Genomic DNA, 15,537 nt, shown 5'->3' with positions numbered 1-15,537 from the left:
GAATGTTGGAGAAGGAATCATTATGACTTAAGCCTTGTGGCTCTTCTACAGTGCTTAACTAGGATTTCCATTGCTGTGATAAAATACCATAGCCATAAGTGTCATTCTGCATCTCCAGAAAGGCTCAGACAAAGAACAAAACTTTCCTGTCACAAGATTTCCAGTTCAGCTAGGGGTGCTAGAGAAAAGGAATTTCTGCAAAAAAATTTTACTGTTTTAAATCTGCCGCTCTAGTAGCAAAAGATTTCAGCTCTTTTTTAAAGCTGCATGAGAAACAGATGGTGCAGTGTGGGTGAATGCTCTGGCCTGGTCAGGTTATGGCTGGGATGTGTGGGACTTTGCTGGATGAGGTTGAAGTCTGAAGGTTCCAGATAGTCTCAGAGCTTGGTTTATAATGGTGGACTCCCTTTTCTCAGCAGGGTTTTCTCTGTCCACCTGATCTGGATATCCCAGATCTTGTAAGGAGCAACACATAGCACTCAGAGATCACAGGCCAGTCCCTTTCCTGATAATAAACCTATTCAGCAAGCACCTGGGATTTCCTGGAGCTACCCACCCGACGCTAATAAGATGTCTTGGTGCCTTAACTTTTCATTATGAGCTTTGACTTTACCTGGACCTCTTCCCCTACCCATGGGATAATTAAGTACTATGTTCTGCTTCCTGACAAAAGACAGTGCTGCTGAATGTAAATGAGGTACTGTGCATGTAAATCAAGTATCCCTAGCACCTCTAGCTCCAGAGAATCAAACACATTCACCCTCAAAACCCCTCCCATTGCCCAAGGTTTACAAACCCCAGACTTCACAAAAATAAATAAATAAATAAATAAACGTGCTGTGTGCTGTGTGCTGCGCCGTACAATCAGCTTTCCACCGTGACCGCCTGGGATTTTCATTTATTCTGGGGAAGGGAGTGCCCCACTCCTCCCTGGAGATTTGCTATGCCCTCGTGCTTCAGTGTGGATCAATGCTGCCATCTTTACAGTACTGCTCCACCCGGCTGGCACCCAAAGCCTATGTTTGGGAGCAAATGACTTATCTGGGTCAAGCCATGCCCTAGTTGCCCCTTGACTCAGGCTTTAGAGCCCTGGGTGCCTCGCGGCCATCTGGCCTGGTGCTGGAAGCCTAGCCTAAAAAAAGCATAACTTTTTTTTTTTTTTTTTTTTTTTTTTTTTCCCCTGGAGAAATCTTTTCTCCCACTCCGCACTCCCTGGCTTGACAGGAGGTCTTCTGCTGAGGAATTTTGGTTCTGGATTTCATCCATTCCTACACTTCTAGCCCAGTGGAGTCCTGGCCTTAAAAGAACAACAGGGATGCAGGTTCTGGAGTTCAGGGAACTGCAGAGTGCCACCCAGCCTAACTTGGACACATCAGAGAGCAGCTTTGTGAGCAGCCGGTAATGGAGACTTGAAGGTCCAAAATGGAGAGAGGCAGAGGTGGGAACCCAGATTTGTTCGGGCATACAGAATGGCTGCTTTGAGAACAGCCTGCCTTTTGCTCCAGCAGATGGGCACTTTGGTGGATGGAGAAGCACAACAAAGATGATGCCAGTGATCCACGCCAGCGAATGGCAGAAGTTTGCAATGGCCACACGGCCAGCTGTTAGTGGCTGCTTGAGCCAGCATCCAGCTATGAATTCTTCAGGGAATCTTAGACTGTCTTTGATAAAATAGATAACGTTGGCTCATTTATTTCTTGTGAAATGGAGACTTACAAACCTTGGGCGGTAGGAGTTATTTTGGGGTGAATATGTTTGATTTGCTGGGGCTAGAAGTGCAGGGGATACTTCACGTACATACAGTGGTACAGTCCTACCATAAGAAGAGAAACACAGTGCTTAATTGTCCCATGGGCATCAGGGGTGGGGAACAGCTTCAGGTACGGTCAGAGGTATGGTAAAGGTCATTGGTTAAAAGCTAAGATACCAATATATCTCTTTAGCATGGGGTAGGGTATTTCCAGGAATCCACAGGTACACACTGAATGTTTTGTTTCTTTTTATTTTAATTTATTTTAAAGGTGCAGCTTGGAATCTTAATGAGGACTATGTGACACTTGTTAGAGGATCTGTAGTTTCCCCAGATCAGGCAGAGAGGAGGAAACACAAATGAGGAAGAGAGTCAGTCCATCGTTTGATCACTGAGCTAAGGAGCAGTCTGGTATTGTCAGACTGCCACCTTAACAGCAGAGTCCAGCAATAAGCAACCTGGAGTTGCAAGGGTTAACTTAACTTCCCCTTCCACATCACAGTCCATCATTGAAGGAAGTCAGGGCAGAAACATGGTGGCAGGAACTGATACAGAAGCCATGGGGGTGTTCTGCTTACAGGCTTGCTTTCATGGCTTGCTCAGCCTGCTATTCCTTCTTTCTCTTTCTTTCTTTCCTTATTTCTTTTTTTCTTTCTTCCTTCCTTCCTTCCTTCCTTCCTTCCTTCCTTCCTTCCTTCCTTCCCCTTCCTTCCTTCCCCTTCCTTCCTTCCTTCCTTCCCCTTCCTTCCTTCCCCTTCCTTCCTTCCTTCCTTCCTTCCTTCCTTCCTCTTCCTTCCTTCCTTCCTTCCCCTTCCTTCCTTCCCCTTCCTTCCTTCCTTCCTTCCTTCCTTCCTTCCTCTTCCTTCCTTCCTTCCTCTTCCTTCCTCTTCCTTCCTTCCTTCCTTCCTTCCTCTTCCTTCCTTCCTTCCTCTTCCTTCCTCTTCCTTCCTTCCTTCCTTCCTTCCTTCCTTCCTTCCTTCCTTCCTCTTCCTTCCTTCCTTCCTTCCTTCCTTCCTTCCTTCCTTCCTTCCTCTTCCTTCCTTCCTTTCTTCCTTCCTTCCTTCCTTCCTTCCTTCCTTCCCCTTCCTTCCTTCCTTCCTTCCTTCCTTCCTTCCTTCCTTCCTTCCTTCCTTCTTTCTTTCTTTTTAAATCGTACCTACATCCATCAAGCCAGTTGTGGCACCACGGATGGTGAGATGGGGCCTCCCTCATCAATCACCAATCAAGAAAATGTGTCACTGGCTCTCCCACAGGCCTGTCTTGTGGGAGTCTCTTCTCGACTGAGGTTCCCTCTTCCTAAATAACTACAACGTATGTTGTGTTGACAAAGAACTAATCAGCACACACTGTTTCAGGTGGAAGTTCTCTGGAAGGAATCTGGGTGCTGACAGGACATTATCAGGATTGGATATGGCGTGTCTTCAGTATCCATTCCAAGAATTTCAGAATTCAAGCAGATCTAAACAATCTAGAAAATGAACTTTAGATGCACATTTGCCTAGGAAAATTGATCTTTGTCTCTTCAAGGAAGTGTTTTTCTTATAATTTATCTTTAAAAAATTAATTTTAAATGTTGGAGTTGTAGCCCTGTTGTAAAGCCCTTTCATAGTGTGCAGGAGGCCCTAAGTCTGATGCCCTAAGTTCTGTAAAACTCAAAGCAAGAAAAATAACTGTTAGTGCTTACTTATTACTATTTTCTTTCTTATTTCTTTCACTTACTTTATTCTTTCATATGCATACTTATTTATATAACACTGGCTAATTTTCCTCTTCTGATTCCTCTGATTTGTTAAACACTGCACATTAGTATTCATTTATTTGAAGACAAGTTACCTCAGGGACAGTCTTCCCCCGGTGTGTTTATTTCTCTGTGACAGTTATAAAAAAATTCTTTATTTTCGCTCCTGAGGAAGAGAAATGCCACATCTTGAGTAAATAACATGAGAAATAAACACAGAATTTTAAAGTTGTTCTAGGAACATGAGAAAAATAACTGTCAAAAGTGCAAAGAAACTTTCTTGCAAAGGGACTCTTCAGATAAGATAGAAATTAAGATTCCAATAAAAGGTATTAGCAGATTTTTTTTGGCACATTCGGGCAGTCATCAAATAGACTTCCATTATAGGTGTCTTTCAGAATTTCTGCTGTGACCATATTAACAATGCAGCAGTTTTTAGGTCTCATTGTTTGCAATATTTCAGTAGTTTTAGTAGGTGTATTTTAAGGTCATATAGTCAAAAAATACTATTTTTAGGAGAAAATCATGGCACAAAGGAGCTAAATTAATTTCATGAGGTCACATAGGAGTAGCAAGAACAGATCAAGATACTGCAGAAACGTGTAAAAACAATGATTTGGGAACCTCTGGGACAAAACAATGTTTGTCAGCATTGAGATACTTTCTCGACTTTAGAAAGTAATGAAGGGTGGATTAATGGAATCTTTTCCATCTTTCTTTTGAGAACAGATGATTTGGAGGAAAAAAAAATACATGAAGAGAAATGGTATAATGGTTACTGGTTTGGCTAGCCAGGCTGACTATCTTGCTTTTCTGGAAAATAAGAGTTATATAATTTTGACATGATATTTGTGAATATCTTTTTGCATAGTTATTAAACTTAAGTTAACTAATATAACAATAAATATATCATTTTCTGTCAGGATAGGTAAATTATGTATGTGCTGCTTCAGAAAAATGTACACTCATTGTTTATTAGTTTCTGTGTGTTAAGAAAAGACAGAGATTAGCTGAGCACCCTGAAAATATGCATTATCTTGAGGGTTTTGGGGGCCAAGAATTCACAGGACAGTATCCACCCATTTGTCAACTGACAGATTAAAAAAAAAAGATAATAGCCCTCCCCCTTTGGTTTGCTGGCAGCAAACCAGAATATTTCATATATATATATATTTTTTTTTTTTTTAAATAGAATTTTCAAATAGGTAAATTCACACCAGAATTTAGCACAAATACAGGCAGTATTTTCAGAGATGCTTAGTAATGAATGGGAACTGGGACCTGACTCTTAGGCTACAAATCTCCAGAAATAAGCACTATGCAATTCGAGGTGAGTTAAATCTTGTTCACTTTTGGCAATATTCCAACAAGTGGACTATGATACTTTTACATTGAATATGTACTTAGTGACTTGGATAATAACAAAGTGCAATGGAAGTGATATAGTTGTATTTTTTTAACTTTATGAACTTTATTATTATTATCACCATCATCATCATCATCATTTATTACAATTTATTCAATTTGTATCCCGTCTGTGTCCCCCTCCCTTGTCTCCTCCCAATCCAACCCTTCATCTCTCTTCTCCCCCTCTGTGGCAATCGTACTTTTAAGGAAGACTAAGAAGTCATTTAGTGTTTGCCTGGGTTATTTGAAGCACTTTTCTAAAAAGCCCAACTGCCATGTAATAACTGCCAATCTTGAGATTGTGATGATGGAAGAGTTCATGTGGAGAGTTCCCCATGGAGAGAAATTCTAACAGCAAAAAACATAGAGAAAGAAATGTTATGTTTTCTTGGGTCTCTAGTTTATCTCTGTTGAAGCCATAGAGATCATGGAACAGAAAAATATCATCTGTGCTTCCTCTTGTCCAAATTGCTGATGTGTGCTAGACAGGAATATCTTCTGTTTTATGCCACTAAAGTTTCCCCTTTTAATGAAAATAGATTCTTTTTTCATGCAATATATCACGATTACAGATGCCTGTCTCTCTACTTCTCCCAGTTCCTTCCCACTCCCCTTCCGTCTCTCACTTGAAAAGAACAGGTTTCTAAGTGATAACAAAACATAGCAAACCAAAATATAATAAGATGAAACAAACACCATCACAATGAATTTGGACAAGGCAAACTACAGAACTAAAGACCCCAAGAGAAGGCACAAGATTCAGAGACCCACTTGTTCACCCACTCAGAAGTACCATAAAAACACTAAACTGAAAGCCCTAATATAAACACAGAGGACCTGTGGAAGCCTTGTGCCTGCTCTCATCTCTCTGAGATCAAATGAGCTTTGTTCAGTTGACCTTTAAAGCCTTGTTCTCCTGGTATCCTCCCTCCCCTCTGTCTGTCTTACACTCTTTCTACTTCCTCTTCTGCAGGGTTCCCTGTGCTCTGAGGGGAGGGATTTAATGGAGACATTCCATTCAGAGCTCAGTGTTCCAAAATCTCTCTCTCTCTCCCTCCCTCCCTCCATTCTTCTCCTTCCATATGCATAATGTCTGGCAGTAAATCTTTATTTGTTCCCATGTGCTGCAGGAGGAAGCTTCTCTGATGGTTAACCTACTAGAATTTTAAGTGGTTTGTAACAAAGAAAAGAAAATATAAGTTAGTGTGACATTTCATCAGTTTACATATAGAGTTCTGAGTATGCAGAATTCCTCTACAAGGCAATCATTTAATTGAATATTATATGCTTAATTGTCATGTATAAAGTGAGTTGTTACAGATACAGATGTTGCACAGCTTATAGTCTCTTCCACACTTGAAAGTTCACATAAAAGATGATAAGGAATGACAAATGACCCGCCACCACGACATCTCTTCACAATTCATGTTTTCTCCTCCTCTTCCTTCTCCTCACATTGAGTCTGATTAATACAGTCCATATGCACAAGGGTATAGGGCAGCTCACTGGAGTAGGGGTAACCTACTGTGGACAACATTGCTGAAGAAAACTGATCTTTCCTTCCAAACGGATAAGGTGTGTACGCTCTAAATGCTTTGTTTATGTATATCAAATTAGCAAAGAATATTAAAGCACATGAAAAATTACATTTGAAAACATGGTATCATTAAAGTTCAAAGAAAAAGGTTTTAAGCTTAAATACTGAGACTTTTTTATTCATCTTTAATAAAAACAAAATGAGAAAAAAATAAAGAAAAGGATTTTTAGGGTTGATTTTCACTACAGTTAGCAACCACAGAGGGATCATTTCTGACTTTAGTAAGTCATTGTAATAGTAAAGGGATTTTTTTTTTTTTTTTTTAGTTTGCTTGTGTAGGTTATATTACTTCCTACTATTTCTGCAGCTTATTGTCAATGTTTCATATTATTGCACAAGTAGAGTACAGAAAACAATAGAATTTTAACAGATAGTAATGGCTTCAATCAAGGCCATAGCGGTAAAAACAAAGGGAATTAGTGATAAATACAGCTTAGACTCCGTGTTAAAGGAGCTTACTGAGAAATTAGGTGACATTTTTCCATTTCAATGAGTGGCTACGTTTCAGTATCACTTCTTGAGATGAAGAAGACAATGAGGGAATGTAAGAGAAAAATAATTTTGGATTGCCTTGTGCTTGGAATGTGTATCAGGTATCTGCTGTTGAGAATAATGGTCCAGGGCTCTGTAAATTGTTGATATATACATATTTTATACAGCAGTGAAAATGAATGAAATCAAACAAAAGAAAAGGAACAAGTGAAGGAGAGGAGTAGAAGAAATGAATTGTGAAGAAGGAAAATAAAGGGGTTTTTGGGGGAGATGGTGATGTTCTTTTTATTCAATGAGAGCTTTGGTTATATTCACTTATGGTTATTTTGAACTTAGAAATTATTATTTAAATAGAATTATCAGTGGTGATTATTCTGACTATATTTTTGATTAATCTAAACTCTGTCCTTTAAGACACACTAAAGCAATCAGATGCTCTTTTAATGGAGAAAAACATTTAAATCCATTTTGTACATGTAAAACATTACATTTATAAGAGTAGCTTTAAAGGACTCTAGCATCTGTATTAATGATGCGTTAATGCATTTCTCAGGAAATTGAACTCATTTGGTCCTCAATGTTTCATGGCTTACAGTACACTTGAGGCTTAGATTAATTTTATTTTTATATACCATTTTTGCTTCATGTATTTTTGCAATTCATTTAATCAAACCAGGCTTTCATGAAGGAAATTGCATTTAAAAATGTAGAGTCTCAAAAGTTTCAATTTTATCTAAATGGAATAAAATTAAAAATATTTTTGGTAAACTTTTCCATTTTACATGTCATGAAAAATGTTTCTTCATTTTCTACTATTAAAGATCTATATTCTTTTGAAAGAAACTTTGATGCCAGTTATGCTGATTTGATCACATTATGTGGGTGTGTTTATCAGGCTGGACCTCATTGATGAATAAAATTGATACATGTCAATAAAAATGAAATAATAGAATAAAAGAATCTTTAGTTCTTTATATATTCTGGATATCAGCCCTGTGTCATATATAGGGTTGGTGAAGATCCTTTCTCAGTCAATAGGATGTTCTTTTGTTCTGATGACAGTGTCTTTTGCTTTACAGAAGATTTTTGGTTTCATGAGGTCCCATTTTAAGATGCTCAATCTTCACTTAGAAAGACAAATGGGATGGACATTGGAAATAGGAGAAAACAAGTAACAGTACAGGAGCCTACCACAGACGGCCCCTGGAAGGCTACCTAGCAGTGTATCAAAACAGATGCTGAGACTCATAACCAAACCTTGGGCAGAGTGAAGGAAATCATATGAAAGAAGGGGGAGTTAGTATGACCTGAAGAGGATAAGAGCTCCACAAGGACCAAATATATCTGGGCCCAGGGGTCTTTTATGAGACTGTTTCTCCAACCAAGGACCAGGAATGGATATAACCTAGAACCCCTGCCCAGATATAGCCCATCACAGCTCAGTATCCAAGTGGGTTCCCTAGTTAGGGGAACAGGGACTGTCTCTGACATGAACTCAATGGCTGGCTCTTTGACCTACCCCCACCCCCTGAGGGAGGAGCAGCATTGCTAGGCCACAGATGAGGACATTGTAGCCAGTCCTGAAGAGACCTCATAAGCTAAGATCAGATGGAAGGGAGGAGGACCTTCCCTATCAGTGGACTTAGAGTGGGCAGGGAGGAGATGAGTGAGAGAGGGTTGGATTGGGAGGGAATGAGTGAAGGGGTTACAGCTGGGATACAAAGTAAATAAAATTAATATAAAAATAAAAATTTAATTTAAAAAAGTGATGCTCTTCATACAGCCCCCCATTGGCCTTCTTTCTCATCAATCAGTTCTCTAGTCAGATGAGCCTTTTCATGGATCATCACTAAGATCCTCTTCCCTCACTAGTCTTCATTTTTTAACGTGGTTGATTTCTAACAGTCTTGGATGATCATTGTGCTGGTTAGTTTTATGTCAACTTCATGCAAGCTAAAGTATTTTGACAGGAAGGAACCTTAGTTGAGAAAAATGCCTTTATGAGGCTGCAGGCAAGTCAGTAGGGAATTTCCTTAACTAGTGATTGATGTAGGAGAGTTCACCTTGGTGGTGTTAGTGCCATCCCTGGGCTGGAGGTCATCGGTTCTATAAGAAATCAGGTTGAACAAGTCATGGGAGCAAGCCAGTAAGGAGTACTCCTCCATGGCCTCTGCAACAGCTCCTGCCTTCAAGTCCCAGCACTGTCTGAGTTCCTGTCCTGATTTTCTTCAATGATGAACAGTGTTGTGGAAGTGTAAGCCAAATTAACACTTTACTCTCCAAGTTGCTGTGATAATGGTATTTTTTTTTTTTTCAGTAATGGAAACCCTAAATAAATCAGCCATGCAGTGTTTGAACTTGTCTGCTACACTTCAAATAAAATGACTCTTCTACTGAGTATTTTATGTCTTTGGGCAAATTCTTCTTCCCTATTTATTTTTTTTATAAAATGGCACAGTAAAAATTCATGAAATTGCTACCACAGTTAAATTGCCTAATCCTAAAGTATGTAGACAGTGTTGAGCTATTCATTATTAGGTGCAAATGTAGTATAATATGTACCAAAATATATGACTTTGAATTCATTCCTGCATATCCATTTTTGTAGTCATGCATCAAGACTGGAATTTGCCTAGGTATGGTGGCTCACAACTTTGATCTTGTTACTCCAGAGGCAGAAGCCAGTGGATCTCTGTTAGTTTAAGGCCAGCTTGGGCTATGTAGCTCTAGCCCATCTAAGAACCTTTCCTCCAAATAAGAAGAGCAGACTCTGGTACTCAATGGGTGGTCCTCAGTAAATGTGTGGACATATGTTACTTTGCCTGTGACGTAAAATAGAAATTATTAAACAAATTTATCTTTTAAAAAAATTGAACATCAGGGTTTCGATATGTAAGGAATCTAAAGTTTGAGGAAGGAGACTCAACAAAAAGCAAAGCATGAGGGAAATGGCCCACAAAGTTGTCTGATCCTGAGAGAATAGAGTGTACAAGCTATAATGGCTTACCTGAGTCAGAGCCAGAAGTTTCCTGGTAGTGACTCAGTAATATAACACAGAGAGCCAAGTGTTTACTGTTCTAAGGCAAGGGTGAATTAGAAAGACACTTGCAGCTGGAATTGGCTTGAAAATGGAACAGAGTGCCTTCTGTATATGAAATTAAATATACTAGATCAGGCTGAGAGGATTTAGCACATGGTTAAAAAGTACTTGCTGTTCAAGCATGAGGACCTGAGATAAGAGTCCTAGTAGCTATGTAAAAATCCTGGTGCTACCAGATGGAGACAGCAGGATCCCGGAAACTTCTTGACCAGCCAGAATATACAATCCATTAGCCAGGTTCAGTAAAATTCTGTCTCGAAAACAACATGGAGAAGATACCTGGTGTCAGCTACTTCTGGCCACATGTAGAGCTTTGAATGCCTTTCCCTGCACACCAAAATAAACCCACAAAAACTAGTTCAGAGTAATATAACTTAATCTTAGCTGCAGAAATTAAAAGCGGGTAAAGTAAAGGTCAGGCCATAATTTATCTTCCTAAAAATGTTCAGATTTGGATAAAATGATAACATCTCATTTTATTTTGGTGCTGAGATCTTCATGTTAAGATCAAGTACTATATATATATATATATATATAATTTATAGCAGATTATCAGTAAATACTACTAGGCTGAAAACCAAAGTCGGAGAAGGCACACTAAGCCCCTTACTCTCCTTGGATTACTCCAATAAATAATCTTGTTCCAAATTTTAGTGGACATGCATATAGGATGTTGGATTTATTTCCCCACACTATAAGATTTACGTCTGTCTGGTGCTCATTGTGTTTGCAAATCATAAAAAGTGTTATAAGATACTGCATTTGGTTGTTAGCAGCTTTCCTGGCTGTGTCATCTGTCCACTGTGTCAGAGTACAAATTTAGAAACTTTTATATATAGCCAGTGTGTCATCGCTTTACCCACGGATTTGTTTAACTTTCCCAAGTACAGCTACGTTTGTTGGAGGATCTTTCCTCATAGCATACACAGAGGCAGGTATGTGTCTGATCTATCTGATCCTTCTAAAACACTTGGCATTTAAAGGAACTACAGAACATGGTTATGTAAGAAGTCAAATAGCTTGGCATGTTACATAAAGTTAGCGTTCTCACTTTATGCTTTAGAGTAACAATTCTTATGGGCTGAGAAACCTATGCTGTTAAGTTTTAAGTTCTTTATTATTAATTGTGAAAAGAATTATTACTAAGTCTTGATTTTAGTTTTTATAACGCACAGCTACTTCATGCACATCACTAATAAAAAGCCCTTATTTATAAAATCAGCTATGTGAATTGCTATATCCACGTTTAGCAAGGCTTTCTGTACGTTACTGAACTGAATAACTTTGGTATATTTAACAACTGTGAGTTGAGTATTTCTGATTCACAGAGTTCTTAGAGTCAAGGCTGTTTATGCAGTTTAACTTAAAATTCATCATTGCTGGTAACTCACAGTTTATTATAATTACTCCCAGTGGTTTCTTAACTCACTCTCTTAAAATAAAATGGTTGTGAAAAAAACATAGGATTAAAAATCCAGAAGTCTTTGCTTTTCTAGAATTTTAATCCAAATAGCCATCCCTGCCTTTGAAATACCTCTTCTGTCACTTCTTTGTCTCACTTTGTTCTTCCCCCTTCCCGCATCGTGTACTCCAAATCACCAGAAGTGATTATTAGCTAACTAGTGAGTGTTGGTGAAAGAACTGTGTCCTTACCCTAGCAGTATAGCATCTTTTCCGCTCTAACTTATCTAGAATCCATGGGTAGCATTCTGGGAGAAGAGAAGAAAATGTTCCAGATTCTTAATAGGTATTCCTAAGTAGAATCAGGAAATATCTTTTAAAGATTTACTTTTTGTTTAGGGGAGTAAGAGGACATTTGGTAAAATCTATGTCTTCTGGAAAATCAAATTCAAAAATTTTGTTATCAGTTGTTACTTTCTGTGTACTTGTGCATCGTTTTAAAGTGAGAAACTTGAGTGCTTAGGATAATTTTGTATATATGTACCACAGGAAGTTTAAAACATTTCTTTAAATTGCTAAGAATGAGGTCTGTGGGGAAAAGAATTTAGATGGCTTCATTTAGGAAGACTAAAGTTAACTTAGAGTCACAGTAAAAAAAAAAAAAAAAAAAAGTGAAAACTTAGCCAAGTAGTTGAAGATGACAGGTATTGTAAGTGACTTTCCAGCATATATTTTCTGCTTTTCCCCTAATAGCTGACTTAGTCTTCCAAATAATATCTTCTTTGATAGGAAGATGGCGATAATCACAACATCAGTTAATCCTAGTATAAATTTCGAAATGCTTAATTGGCTAATAAACTAAGTAAAAAACAAAAACAAACAAACTCCTAATTTTTTCAGGATGTCGAACCTGGGACAGTATGACATGGACTTTTACCAATCTAATTATATCATTGATAATCAGGAGCAGAGTTACAATGATTCTTGCGCTTATGGAAATCTTTCGGGATCCAGACAGTAAGTACTGAGTAAGCATGATCCTATTTTTAGAAGTGTCAGTGTTCCATTGGTTAGTTCCTGGTGGGTAGGTTTTCTTGAGGGAAGACAAAATTAGCTGAGCAGTCATCAATGAAGTAGTCCCATTAAATGACAAGAAAGGGCAGACAAATTACTGCAGTTTTCTGTGAGTAGTAATTTTATTTGGTGCTCATGCCAAGTTAATGCTTTATTTATTATTTTAAAAATAATACTTAGGAGCCTTCTACCTGACAGTTATTAGGATGCTAAAAATAGATTTCATCTATTTAAAAAAATATTTGTTTTGCCTAGTTTCTCTCAGAAAGACCACTATTACATTACAAAATCAAAATAAGGATGAAATTAAAGGTCTTTAAATTTATTTGTTTTAAAAATGAAAAATTTCTACATATGTACTGAAGTCACATCATCTCCAGCTTCTCCTGTGTCCAAACTCATGGCCTCTCAAATTCCCAATCTCTTCTTTAGTAGTTAATACTTCTCACCATATGTGCACACCCACACAAGCATGTTCATTCACACACACACACTGCACACACACAGGCAGCTGAATCTCCTGAGTTCATTCAGTGTTGCTCTCTTACATGTATGTGTTTAATGCTAACCACTTGAGAACAGATGATTTATCAGGGAGCGCATCCCTGGAGAAAACTGATTATCCTTTTCTCAGTAGCCATTGGTTGTGCTAGATAAGCAGAACTTTCAAATCACTGTTATCCTATTGATTTTGGTTGCTCAGTTGCTTTTCTGCATGTTGTTTCTTTGGGTCTACTTTAGTGAAATGGAATAAGGATCATGCCTTTCAGCTTTTGTGATAATTAACATTTCCTGAGCTCTCTTTGTGTGTTATGAACTGCCTTGGCCTTTATAAAGTATGTCCCTGGAACCCTGAGCAAACCTAAGAGGTAGCTGTTATTTTTGGGAAACCAGCCACAGAGATAAATTGTTTTTTTTCAAAATTTCTAATCAGTTACTTTTCTTGTTACTGTATATCACAATAGCAACTTAAGGCAGGAAATAGGCGTTAGTTTTGTTTGGACTCATGGTTTGAGGTTACAGCCCATCACAAAGGGTGATGGGGTGTCATAAAAGATAAAATGTGAGATTTGTGTTCACGTTATGACACAATCAGGATATAGAAGGGGAGAGATGGATGCTGTTCACATTAGGGTACCTCATCCCACCGATGCTGCAGCCCTAAATGAGGCTATTTGCACTGCAATCAGTCTGATCTAGAGTCTTTCTCCCTCACACATGTGCCCACGTGTTTGTCTCTTACTTGATTCTAAATCTAGTCAAACTAATAATACACATTAACCATACCGGTCAGCTTGTAACAGGCTTAAGGTATGGGGACTAAGTTTGTTTGATTCATTCTATGTGAGGGTGAACATATGGTTTATTATAAAACAAAGAGCATAAATAGGTTCTATGAATGTTTGAAAAATAGCAGTGAACTGGACCATTGTAGGCAACTAAGATATATGTTGACTAAATCATCCCACCAGATCTAGGCCAAATAACCTCATAACAAAATCCTTCAGATATATAAATTATTGAAAGCTTGTTTAAGGTGTGGACAAATTACCTTAAAAGCTACAGAAAGGAAGAGGAAAGTGGAATAAACATAAGGCAGTGGAATGTGAAGTGGTCAGTTCCATCTTTGCCTGGAGAATGTGGACCCTGTTCTTGCTAAATGATCATCCTACACACATAAGCAGTCGGTGCTGCACTCCTTACTGAGCGGTCATATAAGCGGAAGAGAGGTTCTGTTGTACAATGTTCCTACAGCTTCAAATGGTGAGTTTATGAAACTTCTTCCCATTGCACCATCTATGATTTATCCTTTGAGAGCTAAAAAGATGACAGCAATAGAGTGCTCGAGGTGGAACAAGTGCGATGAGTATTAGGGTGTTTCATAGTAGTCAGTATAATGACTTGAAGTGAAAAAAAAAATGTGATATGCTTTCCAGCTCAGGTGTCTTGTTATATAGAAAGGAGCACATTGCCTGGAAATCCCTATTCCTTTTATCCATTCTCATTTCTAAATGGTATTTCTACTTGAGTACTACCTATAATTTTGACTAAAGTAAAGTCTAGTGAGAGGAAGCAAAAGATTTCATCTTAAGCCAGGAACTGTGGGTAGATTAAAGCTTTCTTTTTCATTCTGCCCAAACCAACCTTCTTTTACTGTTTGATTGTTCATAACAACATTTCTCAGAAATTAAGATGACAAAGTGAGAGATGTCAACTCAACTAAATGAGGAAAGATCAAGATTATATACTCCATCAATGTGGCTGAACTTGGGACCCATAAAAACCTGGTTCCAACCAACATTGAAAAATAGGTAATATGTCACATGACTGGGTAGCTGCATTGAACCCTATGCATGCTGCAAGATTCAAAGATATTAAACCATATCTCCACCCTTAATAAGCCAGTATTGGGTTAATGTATGACAACAAGGCTCTGTCTTCCCTTTATTTATATATTTCTATTTGCCAAGGTAATTCATTTTATTGGTAAAGGTTAAGTACATAAAAACAATTGAATATGATTTTTTGAGATTTCTTTTTTTAATTTTTATTAATTATACTTTATTTTTTTATCCCCCTGTAGCTCCTTCCCTTTTTCCTTCCCAAACCCTCCCTCCCTCCCCCTTCTCCACTGATAGGGGAGGTCTTCCTTTCCTTCCTTCTGATCCTAGTCTATTAGGTCTCATCAGGAGTGGCTGCATTGTCTCTGTGGCCTCATAAGGCTGCTCCCCCTCTCAGGGGGAGGTGATCAAAGAACAGGCCAATCAGTTCATTTCAGAGACAGTCCCTGTTCCCATTACTATGGGACACACTTGAACACTGAACTGCCATGGGCTACATCTGTGCAGAGGTTCTAGGTTATCTCCATGAACTGTCCTTGGTTGGAGTATCAGTCTCAGGAAAGACCCCTGTGCCCAGATTTTTTGGTTCTGTTGCTGTCCTTGTGGGCTCTTGTCCTCTTCAGGTCTTACTATTTC

General features: G+C 38.4%; 1 protein-coding gene across 1 annotated transcript in view; it reads left to right on the top strand.

Annotated features, from left to right (window-relative positions):
- The window catches only part of Yipf7 (Yip1 domain family member 7), a 33,607-nt gene that overhangs the window by 2,993 nt on the left and 15,077 nt on the right, over positions 1-15,537 (top strand). The window contains exon 2 of the mRNA XM_060380717.1: positions 12,386-12,502. Coding sequence (XP_060236700.1) covers positions 12,387-12,502 — 116 coding nt within the window. The 5' untranslated portion in view covers position 12,386. The remainder of the gene's footprint in view (positions 1-12,385; positions 12,503-15,537) is intronic.

The sequence above is a fragment of the Meriones unguiculatus genome, chromosome 3, assembly GCF_030254825.1.
Source record: "Meriones unguiculatus strain TT.TT164.6M chromosome 3, Bangor_MerUng_6.1, whole genome shotgun sequence".
NCBI classification, from domain to species: Eukaryota; Metazoa; Chordata; class Mammalia; order Rodentia; family Muridae; genus Meriones; species Meriones unguiculatus.
Note: the sequence above shows the minus strand (reverse complement) of the source record. Positions and strands in the feature narration are given on the sequence as shown.